The sequence below is a fragment of the Mustela lutreola genome, chromosome 10, assembly GCF_030435805.1.
Source record: "Mustela lutreola isolate mMusLut2 chromosome 10, mMusLut2.pri, whole genome shotgun sequence".
NCBI lineage: Eukaryota > Metazoa > Chordata > Mammalia > Carnivora > Mustelidae > Mustela > Mustela lutreola.
The window spans coordinates 33,028,268-33,055,221 of NC_081299.1; the positions used below are offsets into that span (position 1 = coordinate 33,028,268).

Consider the following 26,954-nt stretch of genomic DNA (forward strand, 5'->3'; position numbering starts at 1 on the left):
TTTCTCTTCTCTCTCTTCATAAGGTCTGACTAATCAGAATAGTTTCTCCTGAATTTACTGACTTAGTTTTATTTTTTCTAGTTAACCTTGGTTTCTCTCTCCTCCTGTACAGTACATTTTTGTAGGAGTGCTGACGACACTGACTCCATCCTTGGCCCTCCATCTTGCTCATGTCCGTTTGATGACCTCCCTAGAGCCTACATGTTCCAGGCCCCCGTGGAGGTTCATGTATGCCCTGATATTCCCGACAGTGATCGACCATAAGGCACTGTGTTAGATAACTAGTAGAAAGGACTGGTGCACAGAAGGCCCCACTTGAGATAACCAGTAGAGATCTTCAGGCACGCAGGTGGGGCCACTTTAGATAGCATTACCCTTTAACCTCACCACAATGCCTCTCATGCTGTAAAAGCTGTGGCTTAAGATCAAGAGTGGGCAAAAAAGAGCTGTGCAGTGTTTGTTTGTCTGTTTGCCTAATCCTCTTGTCAGTAAGTCACCCTGGCTAGAACCGTATAAACGGTAGGGAGTGGTTTGCATTGTTTTTGGGTTTCAAAGGGCCTTCTCGGTTTAGAGAATACTTTCCTAACCCTCCTCCACCTTGTAACAATTTCCCGTCTCAATTTCCCCCCCTTTGATCAATGCTATCCTTTCAAAAATGGAAACCACCTTGATAGATTAAAGGAGGTGTAAAACCATATGATCATCTCCCTTGATGCAAGGAAAACATGCAATAAAATTCAGTGCCCCTGGTGTGCCTGGGTGGCTCAGTTGGTTAAGCACCTGACTTGGGCTCAGGTCATGACCTCAAAGTCCTGAGATTGAGCCCCATTTAAGGCCCCCACTCAGCCAGGAGTCTGCTTCTCTCTCTCCCTCTACTCCTCCCCCTGCTTGTGCTCTCTTTCGTCTCAAATAAATAAATAAAAATATTTTTAATAAATAAACCCAGTACCCCTTAAAAAATAAGAGAAGTTCCTTAAAATAAAAAGAGCATCTATGGCAATATCTCTATCAGAACTTATACTTTAAAGTATGACTAAGGGGCACCTGGTTGGCTTGAATGGTTAGGCGTCTGCCTTTGGCTTGGGTCATGATCTCAGGGTCCCAGGATCGAGCCTTACATGGGGCTCCCTGCTCAGCAAAGAGTCTGCTTCTCCTTCCCCCTCTGCTGCTCCCCCTGCTTGTGCTCACTCTCTCTGTGTCAAATAAATAAAATTTTAAAAAATTATGAGTAAGCTTTTAAACCTTAGAAGCATTTCTTTAAACATTGGTTAACTAAGCAGGCCAATAAGATGGGGTACTTCTATCACCATTAATGCTCGGCATGATACTGGAGGTGCTGACCAATACAGTATGACCAGAGAATGAAGGCAGAAGTATGAGGATTGGAAAGGAAGAGATTTATATGCAGGTTATATCACCATTTGCATAAAAAATGAGAAGAGCTAACATTTACTGAGCACTTAATATGTGTAGGTTCTGTTCAGTAAGCATTACATGTATAATACACGCAATCCTACTTTTTAAAAAACTCTAGGAGATACAATTGTATAGGTACAATTATTATCCCCATCTTACAGCTGATGACACTAGGGGAGAGGAGGTAAGAAATTCACTAAAGACTACTAATCCTAGGGCCCTAAGTTATAACCACATTTTATATTATAACTTTATTGCCACCAATACAACTTGAAACAGACAAAGAGAGGAATGAGAAGATCCAGTGCATTAAAAGTAACATGTCTTTAGAGCTAGAGAAGAGGGTGTAACAGTGGTTACAACAACAGTGGTTCTCAACCTTGGTTGTATGTTAGAATCTTTGAAGGAGCTTTGAAAAACCCTAATGCCCAGGCTGCGCCCAGACTAATAACATCAGAACCGTGGAAGAAGGGTGGAAAGGCCTCAGCTTCTAAAGAACAACAGAATTAAAATATCTTTTTTTAAAAAACATTTTATTTATTTATTTGACAGAGAGACATAGTGAGAGAGAGAACAGAAGCACAGGGAATGGAAGGGGGAGAAGCAGGCTTCCCACCGAGCAGGAAGCCCAACACACGGCTGGCTCCATCCCAGGACCGAAAGGCAGACCCTTAATGACTGAGCCACCCAGGCACCCCCAGAATTAAAATATCTTAAGAGCACTCAATAATTCACTCAAATTGAGACAGAAGTTTCCTTTCTTGCAACCTGTATGAGGTTGCAAATTTCGATCAGATGAATTACGGAAGGATGTAATTTGAACCCAGGAGAAGGGTATGGACGAAAGTCCCCTGTGATGGCAACTATAAGAAGGAGTCACTGTATCCACATGTGGCTCAGGTTGAATCATCTTGGAAGCCTGCAAAGCTCAGGTCCTGCTTCCCAGTGTTGAATCTCTGACTGATAATGACCTTACTGTGTTAATAAATTGTCAACCCAATAGCCTCTGCTTAAAATGTCAACCTCAGCCTTCCTAAGAAGGTAACTGTATCAGAGCCATGAACTGCTGAGCTGGTCACCTCAAGGTCACCCTCCCAGATGGTAACTCTATAATGGTTGTGAATTGTTGACCTAGTAATCTGAACTTCCTAGAGATGTTAGACCTTCTTTCTCAGTGATCAAATGGCTTTAAAATTAGAAAAGGCTTAAAATTAAAAATAGAGATAAGTGATAAACCAAACCTATCATATTTATAATTTTGTGTTTAAAGTATGTGTGTGTCATAATTTTGAAATAATATGGCATATTGCATGATCTGGTAGATTAGTCTATGGGTGTACGATAATTTAAGTTTGGAAATAGAATAGTACTGGAATATCTGAAAACCAGATCTACTAGATTTATGTTACATATACATATATATAACAAATTTTTGACAAGTACTTGGGAAGGACTTGCTCGCTAGGGATGGAAACTAGATTGATCAGGCATATGAAGGGTATAAAATGAAAATAGAATACATGGAATTTACAAATACAGTTTAAAATGTTTGATGGGGGGGATGCATCACCTGGTGGGCTCAGTTGAAAGAGCATGTGACTCTTGATCTCAGGGCTGTGGATTTCAGCCCTATGTTGAGAGTAGAGATTACTTAAAAATAAAGTCTTAAAAAATGCTTAATGGAATTACATATTATAAATTTAAAAATGGGATTAATTGTTTAAGAGTTTAGATCGTGGGCTGTCTGGGTGGCTCAGTTGGTTGAGCACCTGCCTTTGGCTCACATCATGATCCCAGGGTCCTGGGGTCAATCCCTGCATCAGGCTCAAGGCTCTGCAGGAAGCCTGCTTCTCCCTCTCTCTCTGCCTGCTGCTCTCCTGCTTGTGCTCTCGCTCTCTGTCCAATAAATAAATAAAATCTTTTTTAAAAAGTCTTTAAAAAAAAGAGTTTAGATTGTTCTGCCTGTTACTTGACAATATTAAAATATCTCTTTAAAACTAATTAATACATACTTTTAAAGATTTTATTTATTTATTTGAGAGAGAGAAAGAGAGCAGGGGGAATGGCAGAGGGAGAGGCAGAGGCAGAGACTCTCAATCATGACCCTGAGATCATGACCTGAGCCAAAACCAATAGTTGGATGCATAACTGACTGAACCACCCAGGTGCCCCAACTATATATATATATATATATATATATATATATAACCATCCAGATGCCCCAACCTATGTATGTATATAGATATAATATATATGTATATGCATATAATATATATGTATATAGATATAATATATATAATATATTAAAGATTTGTTTATTTATTAGAGAGTGTGTGGGAGGGGTGTAAGGGAGAAGGAGACAGAATCTCAAGCAGACTCTGTTCCACAGGCATGGAGTCCAATGCAGGTCCAGATCCCATGGTCCTGAGATCACAACCTAAACCAAAACCAAGAGTCCGATGTTCAACCAACTGCACCACCTAGGTGCCCCAACTTAATTAATATTTTTATATAGATCCAATAAATTTTTAAATAGAGTAGTATAGTTGCAAATTAAACTTTTAAGCTTAAATAAAACCAAGTTTTCAGTTTATAGATGAATAAATGTAATATTAATTTAAAACCCAAGATGCTTAGAGTCTTTTCTGTACACAAAATCTGCCCTCAGACCTGAAAAAAAAATCACACTGATGCTATTATTATATATATTTAACGAATGAAGAACTGAAGCTCAGAAAGTTTCAGACAGCAGCAATTAACACCATGCCTGCCTGGCTCTAAAGCTTGTGCTCTTAACCAGTGTACATATGGCTTCCCTCTGACCACACCCCTAAAAATTCAGGTGACTTTGGAACTTGAGCCTCTGGGCTCAAGTACAGCTAAAAAAATGTGGCTGCCTCTCTCCCAAATGTTCCCCCCAAAGAATCATTGCATCTCATTAACTCTAACTAGCTTAAGGGTCTAATCTGGAACCAATCACTGTGTCTGGGGAAATGTGATGCTTTAATTGGCTGTGCCTGGCATTGACTCCATGTTTGAGGAAGAGTCAACTCAACCACAAACACTTGGGCCTAGAGTAGAGATTGTGCAGTGTATGTGGGACATCATCAACTGGACCAACATAGGCATCGTGGGCATCCCAGAAAGGAAAGAGAAAAAAAAAAAAGGGACGGAGAAAATATCTGAAGAAATAATGGCTGAAAACTTCCCAAATTTGATGAAAGATATGAATATAAACATCTAAGACGCTCCAGAACTCCAAGTAAAATGAACTCAAAGAGACCACATTGAGAGACATTAGGATCAAACTTTCAAAAGACCAAGACAAAGAGAGAATCTTAGAAGCAGCAAGAGAGAAACAAATCATCAAATACAAGGGATCCTCAATAAGATCATAAGCAGTTTCTCATCAGAAACTTCGGAGGCCAGAAGACAGTAGCCTAACACATTCAGTGTTCCAAAAAAACCAACCAACCAACCAACCAAAAACCTGTCAACCAGGATCTGTATGTGGCAAAAATGTCTTTCAAAAGGGAAGGAAAATTAAGACATTCCCTGATAAACAAAAGCTGAAGAAATTTGAGGCCACTAGATCTGAACTGCAAGAAACTCTCAAAGATGTCCTGCAAGATGGAATTAAAGGATACCAGAGAGTAACTTGAAGCCATATACAGAAATAGAAATCTCAATAAAAGTAAATACCTGGTAATTATAACAATTAGTATTACTGTTAACTACACTTGGTGTTTCCTACATAATTTGCATTAAGGAGAGCATTTGATGAAATGACCGTGTTATATGTAACTGATGAATCACTAAATTCTACCCCTAAAATAATATAGTATATATTAACTAAACTGAATTTAAATAAAACATTTTTATAAACATAAAATATACATGTGCCTAGAAGTGTATTCATGAGGCTAAAGAAACAAGTAAAAATTTAAAAAATAGGAGTGCCTAGGTGGCTAAGTCATAAAAGGTTTGCCTTCAGCTCAAGTTATGATCCAAGAATCCTGGGACTGAGCCCCATATTGGGATCCTTGCTCAGTGGAGAGCCTGCTTCTCCCTCTCCAGGTCCCCCGTGCTTGTGTTCCCTCTCTCTCTCTGTCATAAATAAATAAAATCTTTTTTTAAAAAATAAAGAATATAATACATTTAAAGAAAAAAAATCCTAATTATTGGTTTAAAAGATGGTGTTCTGTAACTTTGATTTATAACTCAAAATTTTGTTTCTGACATAATTTAAAAGACTAAAGAATTTAGAAGAATTTTAAAAGTTTATGTTTGGGGGCACACAATGTATAAAGATATAATTTTGTGGCATTATCAACCAAAAGGCGTGAAGATAGAAGTGAAAATGGACAGAGTTTTTATATCTTATTAAACTGCTATAAGTTCAAATTAGAGTGTTAAAACTTTAGGATGTTCAATGCAATCCCCATGGTAGCCACAAAGAAAACAGTTACAGAATATAAACAAAAGGAAAAGAGAAAGGAATTTAAACATTTAAAAAGTCAACTAAACACAAAAGAAAACAGTAATGCAGAAAACAAGAGACAACGCTATTGGGCATATAGAAAACAAGTAGCAAAATGGCTGAAGTAAATCCCTCCTAATTGGTAATTACTTTACAAGTAAATAGATTAAATTCTCCAATCAAAAGACAGACTGGCAGAATGGATAAAAACACTTGACTCAACTAAGATGCTGTCTACCAAAGACTCACTTTCGATCCAAAGACACAAGCAGCAAGCAGATTGAAAGTGAAAAGATAGAAAAAGATATTCCACACAAACAGTAGCCAAAGGATAGTAATGATAGCTCTCCTAATATCGGACAAAATAGACTTGAAAGCAAAAACGTTTACAGACTACTAGGGGTATTAGCAGGAGGTAAGGATATGAGAAAAAGCAAGTCAGTGACTACAGAGGATAGGTACTCTTAAATGACAGGGTAGGTATTCCTTCCACAGTGTGTAGTCACCAAGGCTATCCAGCAGGGAGGACTGCTAACCCCAGATCTGAGACGAGAACTAAAACAGGAAGAGTATGGAGGAAGTGGACTTGGTTGTGGAGGTGTTTCGGTTTACACTCAAGAGAACAAGAAATATTTTCCCATAAAGGACATGACTTGAAATATCCCTTCTAGAGCTTGCCTCGGAAGATACATCTCAGAGTTAGACATGATTTTTGAAAGAATAAAATGAAAGGCTAAAGTTTGCCTAAGCTCCAGCACCTATTGCCCAAAGAATGAAAGGACAACCTTATAGATTTTTGACCCAGTTGCTTTTGATCTAAGTGGTTTTTAAGAAATCCAGCACAAGGTGGCTATATAGTAATATAATAATTATTATTATAGTAACCATTTAATGAGCACTTGATGTGAGCCTGGTACCTACCATAAGCCTCCAATACTCATAATGACTCTATAGTGATATATGTTATTATCTTCTTTTCATAAATTAAAAAAACGCAGTCTAAGGAAGGTCACAGAATCCTATGTAGCATTATTTAAAGTTCTGTGCTTCCTATGTCAAAGTCAGTCACGTTCTCAGCCACCACACTTCACATACATAAGCAGTCGAACTAGGCAGAAAGCATAGCACTGCCCATCCCCACCCCCCAGGATGATGGCCTGACAAGAAAGGAACTGCTTGACTTTTTTAGGTCTCAATTTGTTCAGCAATAAATGGAAATAAAAACTGCCTCTTTATTGAGCAGAGTGATGGGAGATAAGGCCAGTTTTTCCTCTTGATTGGATTTCAGAGGAGGCAGCTCAACCATGACGGAAGTGGGAGGCTGATTAAGAGAGTGTAGATCTGTTGGCAGCCCAGCTGCAGCTGCCTCATCTAAGCAATTGGCATAATCATAATAGTATCTACCTGGTGGGGTGTTTCTAAAGATCTGATGTATTAATAGACGTCATAGATTTAGAACAGTGTTTTGACAGGGGCGCCTGGGTGGCTCCAATGGTTATGCATCTGCTTTTGACTCAGGTCATGGTCTCTTGGTCCTGGGATGGAGTCCTGCATTGGGATCCCTGCTCACTGGAAAGCCTGCTTCTCCATCTCCTTCTGCTGTTCCCCATGCTAGTGTTCTCTCTCAAATAAACAAATAAGATCTTAAAAAAAAAAAAAAAAAAAAAAAAGAACAGTGCTTGACAAATAGTACTCATTATCTAAACACCAGCTGCTATTGGTATTAAAGATAGAAACTAGGCTACCATGGATCACTGTGGCCATACACATATGTAACCGCCAAGCAGAGAAAGGAGAGAAGCCCATACTCACCTTGGCTTCCTCTCAGTTGGAATTTAGTTGGGAGGATTAGCTAGCTATAATCTAGGCGAACAGAAAGGAGAACTCAAAGATATGATATGGATGAAGAAAGAAAGTGTTGGGAAATGATAATAGTTCCTATTTTTTATCATTTCTCTGATCAAACTCTACATGAAGAGTATATCACTTGGTCTTAGCTAATCCTTGCAGATCTCTGGGGTAAGTATATATATTTTAAACATCTTTATATATTTATTTGTCTGAGAGAGAGAGAGCAATCAAGCAAGCATAAAGAGGGGAGCAGCAGAGGGAGAAGAAGCAGACTCCCCACTGAGCAAGGAACCCAATGCAGGACTTGATCCCAGATCTCTGGGACCATGACCTCAGCCAAAGGCAGGCACTTAACTGACTGAGCTACCCAGACATCCCTGGGGTAAGTATTCTTACCTGTGTTCCTTGTCTTAGCTTCTACTCTCACCTCTGTAAAAAGACAATCAAAACTGATGGGGGTTTGTGTCTGGGCGATATGGCCCCCAAGCCTGTACTTCCATCCCTTATCCTCATGCTCCTTAAGGATCTGCCACTGAGAACCAGATGTCAAGGTCAAATGTTAACAAGGCTGGGGCAAGGGGACTGAGACACACTGTAAATTACATCACAATCTGCATAAAGTGGTGTGGAAATAAATTATAAGCCTTGAACACTTTCATATACCTTGTTTAAAATTAGATTTTAAACCTGGGGCCCAAGTATCAGTGATACTTCATGAGAAACTTTGAGTGCAGCCTGTCACCACAAGCGCTTTTGAAATACAAAACACTAAAAAATCTTCTGTCCTCTGCTTAGAAAGAAAGGAAAATGGTGAGCGAATATTTACCTGCCAGTGTTTACAAAGTTTAAGTTAAATCTATCTTTATCCTTCATACTTCTTTCTGTCATAGAGAGCAACTGAATTCTGAAGACCCCTTATGAGGAAAGGCAGTGAAATTCTTTTAATAGAAGTTCATTTCATAACTACCTTTCATGGGTTGTTGTAACCTCACAACTGTATTTTTATTACAGAAAACTATATATGTTGAAATGAGGAGAGCTGTGTTGGTCCCCTCAAAGTTGTAAAATACGCCACAGGAGGTTGGATCTGCTCACCAACCCGTGAAAACTAACCTGCTGACCATAACTGTGGATTACAATTGGCACAAAATATCAAAACAGGGAAGTCTCATCTTACATTTAGAAACAAAAGTTCTGGGGCACCTGGGTGGCTCAGTGGGTTAAGCCTCTGCCTTCGGCTTGGGTCATGATCTCAGGGTCCTGGGATCGAGTCCCTCGTTGGGCTCTCTGCTCAGCAGGGAGCCTGCTTCCCCCTCTCTCTCTCTGCCTGCCTCTCTACCTACTTGTGATCTGTGTCTATCAAATAAATAAATAAAAACCTTTTTTAAAAAAAACTTCTCATGTGATCTAAAGGCTTGACACAATCTAGCTGTCTGTCACCTCTTTGACCACGTCTACTTGTCACCCTAGTCCAGTGGCCTTGACCTCCTTGCTGGAGGCCAAACACGGTCCACCCCTGCACCTCAGAAATTGCTGTACCTTGACTTAGAAGGTTTTCCCCCCCAGGCATGTATATGATTTTCTCCCTCCATTCCTCATCTGTGTTTAAATATCACTCCCTTGGGAGACACGCAAATTATCTCATCTAAAACTTACCTATCTACACCTGCTCTCACAATCCATCATCCTCTCTCTTTAGACTGCCTTTTCCCCCCATAACACAAATCACCATCTGATACCTTATTATGCATTTGTTGATGGCTTATTGGGTTCTCCCCTCAGAATGTAAGCTCCATGAAGGTCTATAATAACTCCCAGCCCTGGAATAATGCCGGACTCCCAGTAATTCATCAGTAAATGAATGAAGCAAAACAAAAGATCTGAGTTCCAAGACAGGAAACAGCTTGCACTGGGAGTCTATCAACAGGTGGTTTAGGAGATATCCAATGTCAGAGCCAGAGATGACCGTGAGAATGGAAGAAATCACTGGGAAACCACAGAAGTCTCGATGGTGAGCACTAGACTTTCCCAATAGGGTCGAAGGGGGAATGCGGACTAACTCCAGCTGATGCTGGCTTTACCCATATGTTATCTTCTTTCATCTTATTATCACCACAGATGAGGAAATTGAAGATCAGAAAGGTGATTTCTTCAAGGTTATTCTGCTAAATAGCACGTTCTTTCCAAGATGCCTCATTGCTTAGGAGAAAGCTTGGCAAAAAGTGTGTGCCCAGTTAAGTAACAGTTGAAGGAATGAATGGACACGTTGTAGAGAAAGTGACAGTTAATTTACTCTACTTGAGATCAAATGGCCTTTCAAAGAGAGCAAAGGCAGACCAGGAAAAAGCAGTTTGAACAAAAAGTTTTGGGTTAGTTAGGTGAGGAGCTGTTCAGGAAACACTGAACACATCACTGTGGCTGGATCCTTTCGTGCTGAAGGAGCATAGTGGACGTCAAGGTTTCCAAGGACCAGAATGTGAAAAATCTTGCTTGCTAGGTTAAGGAATCTGGGCTTTATCGTGAGATAGTGGGGAGTATTAAGCCATAGAATAATGTGGTCATACACTGCTTTAGGAAGGTCATTCTGGGATGCCAGGGATAGGGTCACCAAGTAGATTTAACAGTCCTAGTAAAGGGTTATCTCAAGGGCTCTGAACCCCCTGGGAGGCTGAGGTTATCACCTGCCCAAAGAGTTCACACAACAGCCACTAGCCGGCAGCAATGTCCCAAGAGCAGCTTCCCCAGGGTTGTGATGGGATGTATCACCTGGTGGAAAACAAAACTTATAGGGGCAGGGTGATCTGAGTGGAGGGAACCCAAAGGCCCATAGGAGAAGGACTATGTGGAGGTCACTGCCTAGAGGATGGTTAGGTGAGGTGGGGGCAGTGGTGAGCAATGAGGCTGCATCTGAGCTCTAGGCACTGATCCTGAATGGCCTTGAATTTCTGGACCAAGGAAGCTGGGCATTATCCCAAGGGAAATGGGGACCCAGGGAAAGTATTAAGTAGGAGAGAGACACATGACCAGATGTGCATTTTAGAAAGATTTGCGGTGTGTGGGGGGGCGCCTGGGTGGCTCAGTCAGTAGAGCATGAAACTCTTGATCTTAGGGTTGTGAATTAAAACCGCACACTGGGTATAGAGATTACTTAAAAATAAAATCTTAAAAAAAAAAAAAAAAAAGATTTGCAGTGTGGGGAATAAGAGGAGACAGAAAGCAGAGAGAACAGTGAGATGAGATGAGATGGGATGAGATGCTGCAGTGATCCTGGGAGAGAGATGATGAGTAGCCAACAGCAGGGCCAGCAACTGCAATGGACGGGATGGGTCAGATCTGTGGGTGATTTAGGAAATAAACATCCTAGGATGAGAAAGGGGGCTTTCAAAATGTTGTTTTCACAGAAGAGAATTAATATTCTTTCCCTATTATTAAATACACATGCTTAATTGTTGGATTTTCTGGCCTAAAACTGCACTGGAACAACTCAGATTGTAGAACGTCACTGAGTCTAAATTCTAGTTCATTCGCTCAACAGCGCTGAGTTGAGTATGCGGTGGCATCCTGGGGACAACGGAATGACTTGGCAGGGGCCTCCCCAGTCTGGTGGAAGGACAGCCACCTCCTGTGTCAGCGATGGAGGAAACAGCACGCCGCGGGGCACAGCGCAGTAACCCGATGAAGGTTTTCAGGGAGAGGAGGCTTTTGAGCCCAGGCTAACAGATGGAGGCTCTCACAAGCTGTCAGCGAACTGAGCTAAGTCCTGGAAAAGAAGGTGGCCGAGCGCAGCCTCGTTGTCTATTTACCCCCTTGCGTCGGAGACCGCACACGTCACCTTGTGCGCGCTAGGAATCCCAGCCGGGCTACACTCGCAGGTGGCCAGCGCTCCAGCCGCGCACACCCACATCTCCCCGCACGCAGACCTCGGAGGGGCTCCCCGACCGGGGCCCGAGCAGCTAGGCTGTGATTGGTGGCGGCCTGGGCCCCCGCCCCTCGCCAGCCAACAGTGCGGCCGATTGGTGGAGACGGCGCGGAGCCCCGCCCTTCCTGCGAGGCGACGAAAGGAGCGACCTCCGAACGGGTCCTGGCGTACTGGGGCTGGGGTCCGGGTGGATGGCGGATACCCCCGGTGCGCGGCCGGGAGAACAGGCGTCGAGGGGACGGAAGCCGTGCCTCCCGGGGCATTGTGGGCCACGGCTGGGGCGGGTCCGGGCTCCCGGCGCCTGCGCGCACCGCGCACTTTGGGAAATGGCCGGCGCCCGGCACGTAGGGGCGATCCCTGTAACGCCAGGGGACAGGCGAGTGGGTTCTCGGGCATTTTCACACCCTGGTCTGGACCCCTAAGGGCGAGGCGGGTTTGGGATGCTGTTGGCTCTGCCCCGCTTCGGGGCTTCGGACTGGTGGCGCCACCGACTTGTCATCTTTCGTGCGTTCCTCCCTCCCCACCCATCCCCTGACGGTTTCCTTGCACCCAGCGGGAACAGCCTCCAAGGGGTGTCGCCGTGAGGAGCTCACCCCTGCATCCTGGGCCCCTCTTCGCACTGCTCCTCTAGGCTCTCTCGAAGCTTATAAAGGTAACTGCTTTCAACGGAACGTCTTTGGAGGCTCAAAAAGCTTCCTCTGTCAAACTTAACACCTGGCCCCAACCCTTCAAGGTTAACCCTTTTCTGAACCACAGTCCTCTGTGACTTGGGGATGGATAATGCCTCAGATTCTTTGTACCTAATGATGGCCACGGGCACTTACATTTACTAAGTACCTGTTTTCCCCTCTTCATTCCGTCCTACAATCATTCTCCACCTGAGGGAATTTGGAATTTTACATAATTCTGCGTGCTATGAAGACTTCTACAGGCAAATTCCAGCCCCCACCCGCGCGTCCCGTGTTCTCAGTTGAAGCTCTAGGGACTAATTTCCTTGGTGCTTTGTTTCACAACTCTTCTCCACGTGTCCGCTGTGTGCCAAGCCCACCTTTAATGCCAAACACCCCGATGAACCAAATTGACTTCCACGAAATTGATACCAAAGGGAGAAATAAGGAGTTGTAGGTTAAGAGGAGGAAGAGTAGATAGGAAAGGGAGAGATGAAGTTCTTGAAATTTCTGGGTAGGAATGGGGGGTCAGAAGTCTTGAGAGAGGCCACAGTAGCTCTAAGCTATCGGATCAGAGGGGGCATTTCCAAATGAAATGAAGGCAGCCTGACAGTGCTCACTGGGCCCATTGGTGGTGGTGGTAGGACGCGGACGACTCAAGTTTGGGTAAAGAGTTGTGTAATTGTTAGAAGCAGGAGTTCTAGAATGATTTGCTGTGAGGTTTCAGGCCTCTCTGGGCCTGTCAAATGCAGATGTAGTACCTACCTCACATTTAAGATAATGCCTATCAAGGTTAGCACATCATTTTCTGAAAACCAGCTCTCATGTGAAGAAAAAGAGAAATGCCTCGAATGCCAGCTTACTTAGATTTTCTCTGGGTGATAAGGCATCTCCCAACCAAGTACTAATCAGGCCCAACCCTGATTGGCTTCTATCAGTGAGGTCAGGTGCATTCAGGGAGGAATGGCCCTAGACAGACAAAGCAGGTGTTGATTAGAAGTGCTTGGAAGGGACTGGATCTTGAGTCAGAAGTCCAAAAGGTCATGGTCACTATGGCAGTTGCTTCTCTCCCATTCCATCCAAATCTCCCTACCCTTAACACACAAGCATTTCAAAACCATGTTTCTAAAAACCAGCCATTTATATCTGTTTAGGTAAGTTACAGAAGGAGTAAGGTGGTGTATTTACAAAATGGTTTGTCCAGATATACTATAACTTAGTGTCTGTATTTAATATTGACAACCAAAAAATATATATAAATATCTTCCATCTATACACAGCAGGGCAGGAGTGTCTGTGGTCTTCTTGCGCAGTGGGTTCTCAGCCTCCCAGGGCCCTCCTCTGATGATCGTCTGGCCCTCAGTGCAAAGGAGACTAGAAAAGCTGGTATAGCCCAGTTGGCCCTTCCCCTCTCCTCCCTGCACTCCAGTGCTCTCAACTGGTCTCAGGCAAGGCAAAATTACTTTAAGTGGTTGGGTAGGAAGGGCGAACCCTAATGGAGCCTGACACTTAGGGCAGCGAGATCCAGGCCTCAGAAGAAAGTGGCCACAGCTACCGCTTGGGATAGAAGCCTCATAGTTCATAGTTCAATTAGTGTGTCCTTGGTCATAGGTCCAGCCCTACAGATTAGCGTGGTGAAGAAGGCAAGTGTCTAGGCAGGGCTTGGTCCCCACCTTCAGGTACTGAGTCATTCAGGGTGAAGTCTGGGGTGTAGATAGAGGAGACTCTGGCTGATAAAAAAATAGTAACAAAATCAGTAATAAAAAAATTATAAAACTTGTTGCTTGTCTGAATAGATCTGAGCAATAGTCTTGTTTTTGTTAAAATCCTGGAGCCATTAACATCCTGAATACGCTTCTGGACATCTTTGTTGGCTGAAGGAAGGAGCCCCAGGCCCAGCTCTGCTGAAATCTGTCAGTTTGGAAATCTTATCCAGCTGCCTGTGCTCCGAGAGATCCTTGGAGCTGCTGAGAGCAGGCCAGGCTGGTAGTGTGGGGTGCCTCACACTTGGGAATCAGCCCCCAGGGGGTGGAAGAGCTCCTCGGGCGTCTTGTCACTTTGGCTGGCTCCCCCCTGCCGGAAACCAGAAGCAATCTCGTCAAAGGTCCGGCCTTTCGTCTCAGGAACTTTGAAGTAGGTGAAGATGAAGAAGAGAACCAGGAGCACAGTGAAGATGATGAAGACATACGGCCCACACAGTTGCTGAAAAACACACAGATACACTCGTTTGGAGTACTGACCCTTCCTCCTGGCTGTAGGGCCTTGACCTGTAAGACTTGGGGCCTTTGATCTGAAGAAGGGACAACTGAAAAAGCCCCCAACCCAGAGTGCTGAGATGATTAAATGACCTGCCTGCACCTGGCACATAATGGGCTCCAGGGAGCAGGGTCCCTCCCCCACCCCCCCAGGGCAGAGCAGAATGGAGACAATTCAAAGCTAAGTAAGAACCCTGGAATGGAGGTCAGGGTTTTTAGCTGTGTGATCTGGGCTTCGGAGCCTTGACTTCCTCCTCAGCAGGATTCGGATGTAAGAGCTGGGAGAGCACTTGGCACAGCAGCACGAGGGGGGCCTGCGTGCAGGGGAGGAACGGTGGGCATGGAGACCGGGGCGGTTCTCACCTCGACATACTGAAAGCACATGCCCACAATGAAATTTGAGGTCCAGTTGGAGAAGCCAGCAACAGCAATGGCAGCTGGGCGAGGACCCTGGCTGAAGAGTTCAGCCACAATGAACCACGGGATGGGACCAGGGCCCACTTCAAAGAAGGCCACAAAGCCAAAGATGGCCACGATGCTGAGATAGGACATCCAGGGCAGCTGTTCCTGTTGAGGACGAGAGAGGGGTGGAAAGCTGGATTAGGCGGGGACTGGACGCTCCAAGAAAACACACTGCTGACGTAGCCCAGGGCAGGGCTAAGAGAGCTCTCGCCTGGGAGGCAGGTGGCTTGGGGCTGACCCCGGATTGGCTACATTAGGCTTGGGGCTGATCCTGGATCGGCTACATGACGTAGACTCTCCACTGGGTCTCACTTTCCTCATTTGAACAAAATGACTTAAGTCCTGTAAGGGCAGGTGTGCGGTGGAGTGTACCCTTCGGGAACAGTAACGTGGGGTGTACATGGGAGGGGCTAAGAAGAGGTTCCTGCTGTCCCCTAGCTCTGGACGCAGAGCAGTCTGTTGGAAGCTGAATGATGGGGAAGAACATTCCTGGGGTAAATGTTAAGGACTATAGGGTGCTCAGCTCAGGACCAGCAGAACAGGCCCCAAGCAGGTGGCCAGATATCATCATTGTCTTCCGGGAGGCCACCGTGGAAAAGCCATAGGCTTTGGTTCTGATCCCAGATCTGTTACGAATCCCCTGCAGCGTGCCAGACCTCTCAGCCATCACCAGACTCTGGATCCAGACTTGGTTAAGCTGTCAAATGAGCAAACTGCTGCTTCCTTGCCCTGGAGGCGGACAAATGAGGGTTTGTGCAGGGAAGGTGGCTTGCACACCGTTACCATTGTAGCCAGCACACCTGAGATGAGCTCCTAGCTTTGTCCTTTATCTGCTGCTGCCTTCCTCACCTCACTGGACTACGTTTACCACACCTGGGAACTGGGAATACTAACTGCACCACACGGGGCAGTGGCCGAGAATGGAGAGAAAGCATGCTTCCACATGGTGGTGGTTGCGGGGGCTCCTATTTTCTGGGGCTCTTCTACAGATGAACTAAGGCCATGGAGGGAGACTTTGAAAGGTTCAGTACTGGCAGAGCAATTCCTGGGGAGAGGATGCTTGGGTTATAGGGCCAGAGGTGCTGTGGCAAGAATGCACCAAACCTGGAGAAGCCAGGGCACGACCAGTCGTAAGTGGGTGGAGGGAGACAGCTCTGGGGGGCCAGGAGGTCAGACCTGAGCCCAAGTGGGGTTGGGAAGAAACGGGCAGAACTAGGGAGAGGGCAGCTCCCACCGGGGCTCTGGATGCCCCTGGCCAGGCTGGGGCTGCCATCCTCCTCCTGGGACCCGAAGCTCCTGGTGCTATCCCCCCAACTCGTGCCACCCCACCGCCACAGCGTGGCCACTCACCAGCAACGCCAGCGCGATGGTCATGAGCACGGCACAGCCCGCCATGCCGGCCAGGCCGATGAGGTGCAGGGTCCGCCGGCCAGCTCGCTCCACCACGAACAGCTGCGGGCAGACACAGGGTCAGCGCCACCCGCTCCTGCTGCCTCTCTGACCCACAACCCCATCCAGAGGCTCGTCCCCAATGCTGGGAAAGCCACACGGCACCGCCTCCCCCCTGGGGCTCAGCTTGGGGACTACACAGGACTTGAGGGGCGGAGAGCCGGATCCAGACGGCAGGATGGGGTGACGGCTGGCCCCAGAGGGCGCGGAGCATTCTGGCTGGGACTCTGGGCAGCCACTGCACTTCTTAGCATCAGTGTCATGGGCTGTTAGACTTGAGTAATGAACTGGACAGGCTTGTGAGGATGAGCCGACACGCACTTACGAGAACCTGACACACGCTCGGCTCATAGTAAACGCTGCTATTCAGCAGCGAGGCCCTAAGGCCAGCTTGAGCCAGACCCCAACAGCTGAGTGGGGGTGGGCCCTGATGCTGACTCACCGACACGACAGTGAAGGCTGTGTTGACGATGCCGGAGCCGATGGTGGCATACACAGGCTGCTGCACCCCCGCCTTCTCGAAGATGCTCGTGGAGTAATAGAACACCTAGGGGACGGACAAATGCTTGGGGTTTGGCCGAGTGCCACAGCCATTCTCCTGCTGCTGTCCCTGTGGGTACGGGACCCAGGGCAAGGACAGGATGAAGGGGACCCGGCACCAGGGCCCTGAGAGGTTTTGGCTCTGCAGGAAAGCCGTTGCTGCGGCAGGGGTGTTTGTTTTCAGTGGGGGATCTGGTCCCAGCACACACTTGACCGCAGGGTTTGGCTGCGGCCCATGGGCATGGGTGGCTGAGGGGGCACTCACAGCATTGATGCCCGACAGCTGCTGGGACAGCTGCAGCACCACGGCGATGAGGATGGGCTGGCGGTAGGCGGGCGAGCGGAACAGCTCCAGGATGGTGACCTTCTTCTCCCGCATCATCTGCCGACTCTCCTCCTTCATCTCCTGCAGGTCGCGGGTCACATCAGCCGTCCCGCGCAGCTTCTTCAGCACTGCGGGGGGAGGGACCGGAGGGAAGGTGGGGGTGGCTCAGAGGAGGAAGGCGGCCAGGGCCGGGGGGTGGGGAGGAGGGCAGGGCCCTGCCCGTACCACTCTTGGCCCGGTTCTCCTCGTTGCGGTTGATGAGCAGGAAGCGGGGGCTCTCGGGGCAGAAGGGAAGCAGGACGCACTGTACCAGGGCTGGGATGAAGATGACGCTCAGCAGCAGGGGCCACAGGTCCTCGTTGCCCATGATGGAGTCCAGGCCGAACACCTGGCGGAGGCCGGGATGGAGGAAGCCGCCCTGGCCACCCCCGCCCTAGCCACCCCCACTGCCAGCCCCGCACCAGCCCGTGGCCTCCGCCCACTTTGTAGAGGGGCTGCCGGTCAGGCGAGGCGAGGCTCTTCGGAACCTCAGTTCCCGCAGTCGTCACACAGGGAAAAGTAGGACCGACCTCACAGCAGAAGTGGGGGGACACATGTGGCAAGGGGGAGTCACAGGGCAGGGGGGCTTTGGGGATGGGGAAGGGAAAGCCTTCTGGAGAGAAGGTGGTGTCCATGTAAAGGCATCAAGGCCCGGGGGCATGGGAGAGCCCGGCATGTGGAGATACAGGAGAAGGACAGGACACAGGGCTGAGGTACAGGAGAAGGACAGGACACAAGGCTGAGATACAGGAGAAGGACAGGACACAGGGCTGAGGAGGCTGGGACGAGAAGGGCCCAGTCATCTGGACGCGGCTCTCGTGCCTGGGAGGCCCTGGGGAGGTCGGGAGTGGGGGAGTGGTCGCTGGGATCTAAGCCTACTAGGATGTGTGCCACGAGGCCATCCTTCGCTGCAGGGCTGCGGAAGGCTGGCTAAGAACGGTCATCGGGGAGACATCTGGACACACACACGAGAGCCACGGAAGCTGTGGGGCGCGGGGGGCTCGGGCAGTGTGAGCAGACAGACCCTGCCCCGGCTTACCTGGGCAATCAGGATGCCGACGACGATGCCCAGCTGGTGCAGGGTGCCCAGGGCCCCGCGGAGGGCTGTAGGGGACACCTCCCCCACGTACATGGGCACGAAGCCTGTGGTCAGGCCACAGTACACACCAATGATGAAGCGGCCCAGGATGAGCATCTCAAAGGACTTGCTCAGTTTCGAGAAGCCCATGAGCACAGAGGACACAAAGGCCAGCAGGTTCATCATCAGCATGGAGTTCCGCCTAGGGGTGGGGTCACCGGTCAGGTGCGTGCCTACATCTCCCCAGAGTCCCAGGGGCTAGGTCACAGACAACACCCTGAACAGGCAGGGAAGTCTCCCCTCCCCCCATCTGGGACCCCCTGGCCACAGCCAGAACCCCTTCTGCTCACCTGCCAAAGCGGTTAACAAAAAGGCCCACAGAGAAGGAGCCAATCATGCCTCCTACAGAGAAAATGGCCACAGAGAGGGACCACAGGGTGGTGAGTGTGGTCGACGAGATGCTCTCCCCATAGCGGTGGAACCATGTCTGGTTGTAGAACTCCTCGATCACCTGCGGGAGGAGAAGCAGCCTGCTGGGGAGGGGAGGCAGCGGCCCTTTTTCCCTTCCGTGGTCCCCTCCATGGGGGCCACTGACCACAGCGTGCCGGAGAGGTCCCAACACCTGGCTGGGCCCCAAGGTCACTGCATATCCTTAAGCCAAGTCCCTCCCTTTGGTGGGCCTCGGTTTCCCCAGGTGAGGAACAAGGGGCTGGGCTCCATCTCCAAGAGGGGAGCCAGCTTTTATGCTTTCCCCAGATGCAGTTTCCAGTACCCTCAGGGGTCACAAGGTTAACAGAACTTGCTAGCGGGAGGGGGATACAGCAAATGACCCACAGTCAGGGCAGGGAGAGGTTCAGGGAGAAAGTGTCTCCTCTGACTTGCCCCCCTCTTCTCTTCATGGCACCCAAGGCTCTCCTGGCCTCTGTGCCTTCTCCCCAACCCCATGGCTGGGGAGGAAACACAGCTGGACAGATGACTCCTGGTTCCAGACGCTCTGGGATAAAGGGAAGGGCAGCTCACGGACTCACTGACTTTACCCTCAGCACCGGCATACAAGACGCGCACCTGAACCTCACACAACTGCCTTCTGACCCCTCGGCCCAGCTATGTGGGAGTTCCACCCCGAAGGATGACCCATGACCTCTTCCCCTGTGCCAGGTGCCAAGCTGGGACGTATGGGGAAGGCTAAGGACAAGGAAGCAGTTCCAGGAACTGGAAGCACCTGTCCTAGAGGCCTGCCCCCCCCACAGCCCTGCCCCCACCCAAAGGAGGGCCTGGCCTGATTCACCGGTTCTCCCTGGACACATTCACCCTACTCTCAGGCAACGCGGCCACACACCCAGTGCCACGGGACCGGTCTGACCCATCCAGCCACATGCGTAGCTGGGCATGGACCCAACATACCCAGAAACAGCCTTCTGTGCACTCGCCCCATCTCGCACACACACGGGTGTTCACAGTCTGAATATTCCTGGGTTCAGCCAGTCACAAACCTGCATGTCTCTCTCCGCTTCCACCACCTGCTGCTCAAACTCGGCTCCTTGCCCACCGAGCCCGTGCCCAGCCTGTCCAGGCAGCCCTCCCTGCAGCACGCGGCGAATCCCTTGGCACGCAGCAGTGTGCTGCCTCTCGCACCACCTCCGCGCCACTGCTCTCGGACCTCCCTAACCCTCCCAAGCCCCAGGGGTCTAGCAGAAGAGGAAATGGTAGGCAGCTACAACTGCCCAGGTTGGGGGTAGAGGGGGACCGAGGCCTTTGGTCCCAGGACAGATCATCAAGTATGCTGGGCCTGGCCCCATGGCTGCAATGGGTGCTTGGCCTCTCCATTTCCTGCCCTGCTGCCATGATCTGTCCCAGGTCTCTAGAGATGGCTGACAGGAGGCCGGGGTCCAGGGGGTTAGGAAGGGTTGACATGGGCCTGGGGAATGGAGGGAGGCAGCCCCCATCTGTCCCAGGGAAGCCAGAGAGCACAGGGGTTACGAACCTGGACAACAATGGAGTTCAGGTCCCAAATCTACCCCTTTATCACAACCGCGACTTTGGACAAATTATTTCATCTCCAATGGCAACATTAGCAATATCTACTTCAGAGTGCTGCAGGGAACCAATGAGACAGAGTGCCTGCGTGGTGCCTGGGGACTGAGTCAAGGGACCTCCATCTCATTCCGGGACCGGCCCGAGGGCAGTGCAGACCGCTGACAAGGTCCAGCCAACCCTGCATCCCAGAATTCAAAGTCAAGGCTCTGGGTCAGACACCAGTCCGGCCTCCCCACCTCGCACCATCTCTACCTCAGCTCTAGGAATCATTTCCACACTCTCCATGGTTATTCCATCTGGAAGGACCATCCTGCCTTAACCATGCTGAGAACTTGTGAGGTCCAGCTCACAGGGTCCCAGGAGTCTGTCCTCTCTGAGGACAGGGACCCCAGGGATTCACACTGGGGCCTATCCCAGGGCTGGGGCCTATCCCAGGACTGGTGTCAGGGACACCTGGTGAGGGAATAGGAGGCTGAAACCAAGAGAGGGTCTCAGGCTCTCCTCCTGGGAGATTCTTCTCCTGGGGGGAGGGGAGCAGAAAGAAGGCAGATTTTAACAAAACAAAACAAAGTGCTTCTGTTCTTCAAGGGCTAACACCAACCCCCATGGAGGACTGGTTGGGAGAAGTAATGCTCCATTTATCAGACTCTGCAGAGAACAGACCGTCCTAGAAAAGGGGACTGTCCAGATAAATGACACTCAGGCCACCGAGAACCCATCATCGGGGTGGAAATCTCTCTCCCTGTCAGTCTCACTCTGCTGCCCCTGGGGCTCTCTCCAGGGGCAGGGAGACCACCCCTCTGCCCCAGATAACCTTTAATGTTTGCATTTTGGAGTTCACAGGGTCTTCCTCTGTCCCCCGTGGTTCAGATGTTGTCTCAAGAGAACGCTCCACATATATCATTCTGATTTTTGCCAAGAAGCCAGCTAGCGGAATTACCCGAATTGCGTGCAGAGTCCACAAGTGCTGAGTAAGGGCTTACTCCCTAAATGAGCCTGAAGATGTGAGGCTGAGCTCTTTCAGCAGCTCAGGTCTTTAACCCTGTTCTTGGGGGGTGGCTGGCGATGCTGAGGTGGCCAATAAGAGGACCACATTTCCAGAGGCTCCCCACACCCAGTAAAGTGTGCTGCTTGTGGTGGCAAGTCAGAGGGGCCCAATCTTGTCCAGAGCTAGCTCAATGGCTCGTGAGCTCCCCGGCTACTCAGACCACTCAATGGGGATGGCTGAGGGTGAGCCACCAGCCCCCTCCACCTTCTCCCTCCCCCAGGCTCATCCTTTCCACTCCCCAGTGGTACTTCCTGGCCAAGTTGAGGCTGCACAGTGGGTTCCTGCCTCTTGATCTGGCACTTGAGATTTCTGGGAAGAAGGTATGTCTGGTTTTCCATTTCTGCTGCTAGTGTGGGGACTCCGTGTCCTGTCCCCGCCCCCCCGGGGGGGGGCGGTCCATGGCCCACGTGGGCCTGAGCTGGCCTTGGGCCCAGGAAAATTAGAAGAATGCTACACAGGGAGAAGCTCTGGGATTACCCCCCACCTAGTCTGTGCCCTCAGCGTCCATCCTACCAGTGGATGCCCCCAAGGGCAGCCTACAGTCCCCCAAAAGGACCCCACAGACCCAGGCTCCACAACAGGGTCACCGGCAGCCTCCAAAAGCCCAGCTCATATGTGAGGTGAGGCCAGGCTCGTGCTTCTCTGAAAGCTTCCACCTCACACACTCCTCACAAGCCTTGACCCTGCTGCCACCCTGCAGGCAGTCAGTCACTAGGTCCCACCAAACCTCCCTCCTGATCTGGCCCATTCTCTACCCGTGCAGCACCTGCCCTAGGTCTCGCTGGATTCCGCTCCTGACCCCTCCCATCCACTGAAGCGGTTCTGCTTCCCATGATTAATTACTCCCCATCATGCCATCAAAGCCCTGCACGTCCAACGCTCCAGGCTTAGCCATCCATCCGCAGCTCTGCTCCCTTCCCAACCCCTCCCACACGAGGGTCTGTGAGTGCTTGAACGCTGGGAGAAGAACGGGGACTACCGTGGCATCAGGCTCTCAGGAGTTTAGGGCTATGAAGGATCTCTGACCCTAGAAGGCAGATGCCCATGGGGGACACCGCAGGGGTCAGTGGGGCAAAGCGGGCCTGCTCTGGACAGCTGAGATCCCGGACTAGATAGTTCCCAGTAAAAAGCTCTTCCTCAGCCTGCCATTTTCCTGGGGGTGGCGGGGTAGGCTTGCGTCACAGATCTGACTCCTTGGGAATCCCTCCCTCTCCTCCTCCCCGGGCGCAGGCAACTGTGGGAGAAGGACCACATGTGTGCCTGTCTGCGGAGGAAGTTCGGACTTCCTCTGTGTCTGGGTAGTGTCGGTAGTCAGGCCCTGGGCATGAGGCAGCGTCTGCTGCCCAGCATACAGAATAAGCAGTTACTCGAGCCACCTAAAGACAAAGGATTATCCCAAGGAATTTAGTGCCAGAAAGGACCTGAAGGAACTAGGGACCTGCCTCTAAAGTCTTACCTCGGACCCTGCCTGGCTGCCCCAGGTACAGAAACCCAGCAGACCTACAGAGCCCCAGGACACAGGTCTTTAGCTCTCAGAAGAAGAGCTTCCTAGGCTTCAGAGGATGGGACTGCTCGGGTCACAGGTAGTGAGTTCCCTGTCAGCAGGAAGCATACAAGTCAAAGTTTAGCGCAGAGATTGCTAAGCATTTTACGTAAAAGGCTAGACAGCAAATATTAAAAATGGGCACAGCCGATTTTTCTCCACCACCCGCAACCCTCTAAAAATGTAAAAACAATTCTTAGTGCAAGGGCCTTAAAAAAAGTCGCTAGCTGGATTTGGCCTCCCTGCCAACCCTTGATCTAGAATTCTCAACTACTGCCAAGAGAAGGGGACTGCTTTGGAACCTCTGGCTGGTCTCAACATCCTTCTCTGTAGATTCCTCTGCCCCAGGGTCTTCTAGATCATCCTGGGAGGGAGAGTCAGAGCTCCCTCTCCAGCCTCTCTTCTTTGTCCTAGATGTTCCGGGGGGTGGGGGGAGAGATGTAAAGGGGTTGAAGAGCTACCTAAGCTCTGAGCTCCAGTTAGACAGAAGGGCCAGCTTGTCCAGTTCAGTCCCTCAGCCTGCCCTTGACCCCGACTTCCTAGTCCCTGCTTTCCCCTCCCCTAAAGCTTATGTCCCCAGAGCAACACTCGGCCACACCCCAGGGTCAGTGGGGAGTTCCAGCAGATGCTACTGGTGGGGCTGGACAGATAGCCCCACCTGCTTGGTCCCCTGGGGCACCTCCCAGCGCCTGCAGAGGGGACTAGAAGCCAGATGGACCTAGAAGCTGGGTCACAACCCCCCAGTAGAGGCTCCGACCACCCACGCTGCTTCTCTGAAAGAGCCCTGAGATGGCTTCTCTCTGAAACCCAGGCCTGGCCTTTGCTCTAGCTTCCTCACAGGTCCCTGGCCTCCAGGGCCTCCCCTGCCAGCAGAGGGATCTTCAGGTCCCCATAGCAGGCCCCGCTCACAGCCTTGCCTGGCTCCCCACTGCCCTCCCCCTCGCTACCCCCCCCCAGACCACCCTGGCACCCCGCATCTCTGCAGTTTCCCATGCGCTGTTCCTGTCTTCTCCCCGATGGGCCCTTCATCACCTTTCAGAGTATACACAAACACTCCGAGAGCCATCCCCAACACCCTCCCCTCCATCGCAGTGGTTCTCAAACAGGGGCAACTTGACTCTGCAGAGGACATCTGGCTATGTGTGAAGGCACTGTTGGTTGTCACACTGGTGGGAACGCTGCTCAACGAAATGACACCACTTAGGCGAGCACCCCCCACCCCCACCAACGCCAAAGATCTGGCCCTGACGTTCATTTTGAGAAGAGCCCTGCTCTCCGGGCCACGCACCTTCTCCCTCTGCCTTCTCTGCTCCCACAGGGCTTGCGCACACTTCCATGGCTGCCCTGAAACAGCTCGTCATCAGGAGACATGTATCCCCTTCTAGACTCAGTTTCAACATGGGGTAGGGAGAGGATTCATCTGCGTCACTAGGTCCCAGCAACAGGGCTAGAAGCAGAAAGAGTAGTCACTAACTAATAAATGAGCCACCTCTCTGAAGGGCTGAAGCGATGAAGCAGCTCAGACAGGCAGTAATGGTGTAAGGGATTGTGCAACTGTGTGTGGGAAACCGTTGAGAGGTCTGTACATGACTGAGCTTGACTTGGCCTGGAAGTCAGAGCAAGAGGGACCAGCTGTCAGCTGTAGGTGTGTGAGAGGGTGTATGGCTGCCCATCCGACTGTAGTATGGAACTGCCACTCCTACTGTGGTGGGCAAGGATGCAGACTGGAGCCAGATTCCCCGGGGTTCAAATCCCAGTTCTGCCGCTTACTAGCTGTGTGTCCTTTATTTAATTGCTTAAAATCTCTGTGCCCCCACTTTCTTGTAAAACAGGGATTCTAGGGCCTACCTAATAAGGTTATTATAAAAGAAACTGAAGGATGATTTTTGAAGCACTGAGAGTAAGATTTGGCACACAGTAAGCTGTAAGGGTTTGTGTTAGTGGAGATGGGTGAAGGGGAGAGGGGAGGACCCTGAACTCTCTGGATCTTGATGGAAGTTAAGGAGAGGCTGCCTGGGGCTGAGAGCCTGAAGCCTGGAGCCCAGGGCAGCCCCAGTGGGCAGAGGGCTGTGATGGGAGCCCTCTTCAAGTTGGGTCATCTTGGGCTGACCTTGTCTGCTCTCCAGGCCAAGTTCCTCCTTTGTCAAACAAGGGATGATGAGCCAGTGGACCATTAAGCCCCTTCCAGCCACAACTCTGGTTTCTGAGGCTGCCTTATTCCAAGACACGTCCAACAATGTCCCTTGGCCAGGAATGCATGGATTCTAAATGGCCTCTAGTCACCCCTTGTTGGCAACTCGGCCATTTGGGGAAGGGAGAGGCAGCTCTCTCCACCCAGGACGGTGGTCAGGATGCCCTGTTCACTTATTTTGCTCTCTGTGGTCGGGCTTCCCTCCTCCCTCCTCCCCAGGAGACAGGAGGCCTGGCAGGGGCACCATCGGGATGTGGTCATCACTCCCTGGTGACGCCTGGAGGCCACCCGTAGCTCAGCCTCTCACTTTCCAAGTGACCTCACCAGTCCAAAGCTTCCTCCTCTAGGAGGAGGAGATAACCCAGCCCCACCCACCTTGCGGGGCAGCTGTGAGGAGATAATTTACCGGGAGGTGGTTTGTAAACATTTAAGATAATGTTATGATTAATTAACCACTTCCAGGAGGAAGCCCTTTGGGGCCTGTTTTATAAGCTCCAGCTTCAAGTGTCCTCACCATTAGTGGGGTACAGTCTCCTTCAGAGAGCAGGCCGAGGGAACCAGCCCAGGGCTGCATCCTAGGAAGCCGGGCAGTCAGGGTGTGGGCAGTTCCACTTCAGGGCAACACTTCTTGCCAGCCCATCTCCGCACTGCCTGGGCCACCTCACCTGTCCCTCCTTCCGCAAGGGGCCAACTCCCCTTCAGGGTCTGCCTAGCTGCCAACTCCTCCTTGAAAGGCCGCCCCCATCAATCCCACGCCAGCATTAGCCTGCCTTCCTCCGGGCTCCATCCAGAGCCACCCCGAAGCCCTCCATGAATTAGGAACCCCCCCTCCAATTAATTATGCTCTGGCTCTTCCCACGTCTCCCCCAGCCCTTCGGGAGTCTTAAGTTAGGGCTGGACTGGGTGGGGCCCAGCTTAGACCATGTGTCACAGCTCTACCCTCCCAGACTGTCTGGGACAGTGCCTTGCGCAGGAGTGAAAGTTTCGGAAGGACTGAGTCACAGGTCGGCTCCCAGCACAAAGGGGCAGCTTCAAGGCCAGCCATTATCTCTTAACTCTCTTGGCCATCCTATCCCCCCTTCACCATTTAGGTGAATCACAGCAAGTCCACTCCTGGTTGGAAGGGCTGGGCCAGGCTGACGAGAAGTACGTGCAAAGTGCAGGTGTAAACACAGGGGCACAGATGGCCACCCCCAGAAAGCCCGCTCCACTGCAGGGTGTGGGCAATGAGCACTGGCCCCTCGGGTCCTCACTGCGGACCTCGTGGCAGCGAGCTCCTCTGGACAGGGGCCCACAGATGCCACCATCAATGACATCTCCGGTTCGGCTGGACCCTCCATGCCGCCCACCAGCCCTCCCCAGCTGTTCTGGCCTTCTGCCAGTCTCTGGTTTTAGGCAGGAGGACGCAAGAATGGGAGAACTGCTCCGTGGATCTGTCCCCATCTGCAAGTTCAGAAGTTTCTCAGTCGCTCCTGGTGGCCAAATGCAACCCTGGTGCCTCTGCCCCACCCCCACCCCCGCCCCTGCCTCCGGAGACCCCTCCCCAAAACTCGCCCTCACCCCCTCTGCTGATGCCCTAAGGCACATTTTAAAAATGGAATCTTCCCAAATAAAATAAAATAAAATAAAATGAAGTCTTCCCAAGTGAAAAGG

At 50.1% G+C, this 26,954-nt stretch overlaps 1 protein-coding gene across 1 annotated transcript in view; it reads right to left on the reverse strand.

Annotated features, from left to right (window-relative positions):
* Window positions 1–13,456: 13,456 nt before the first annotated feature.
* Window positions 13,457–26,954, reverse strand: part of SLC2A1 (solute carrier family 2 member 1) — a 28,760-nt gene continuing 15,262 nt past the window's right edge. Inside the window, exons 3-10 of the mRNA XM_059136473.1 lie at window positions 18,833–18,993; window positions 18,444–18,684; window positions 17,591–17,753; window positions 17,306–17,493; window positions 16,943–17,047; window positions 16,402–16,503; window positions 14,953–15,156; window positions 13,457–14,536 (exon numbers count right to left, since the gene is read on the reverse strand). Coding sequence (XP_058992456.1) covers window positions 14,336–14,536; window positions 14,953–15,156; window positions 16,402–16,503; window positions 16,943–17,047; window positions 17,306–17,493; window positions 17,591–17,753; window positions 18,444–18,684; window positions 18,833–18,993 — 1,365 coding nt within the window. The 3' untranslated portion in view covers window positions 13,457–14,335. The remainder of the gene's footprint in view (window positions 14,537–14,952; window positions 15,157–16,401; window positions 16,504–16,942; window positions 17,048–17,305; window positions 17,494–17,590; window positions 17,754–18,443; window positions 18,685–18,832; window positions 18,994–26,954) is intronic.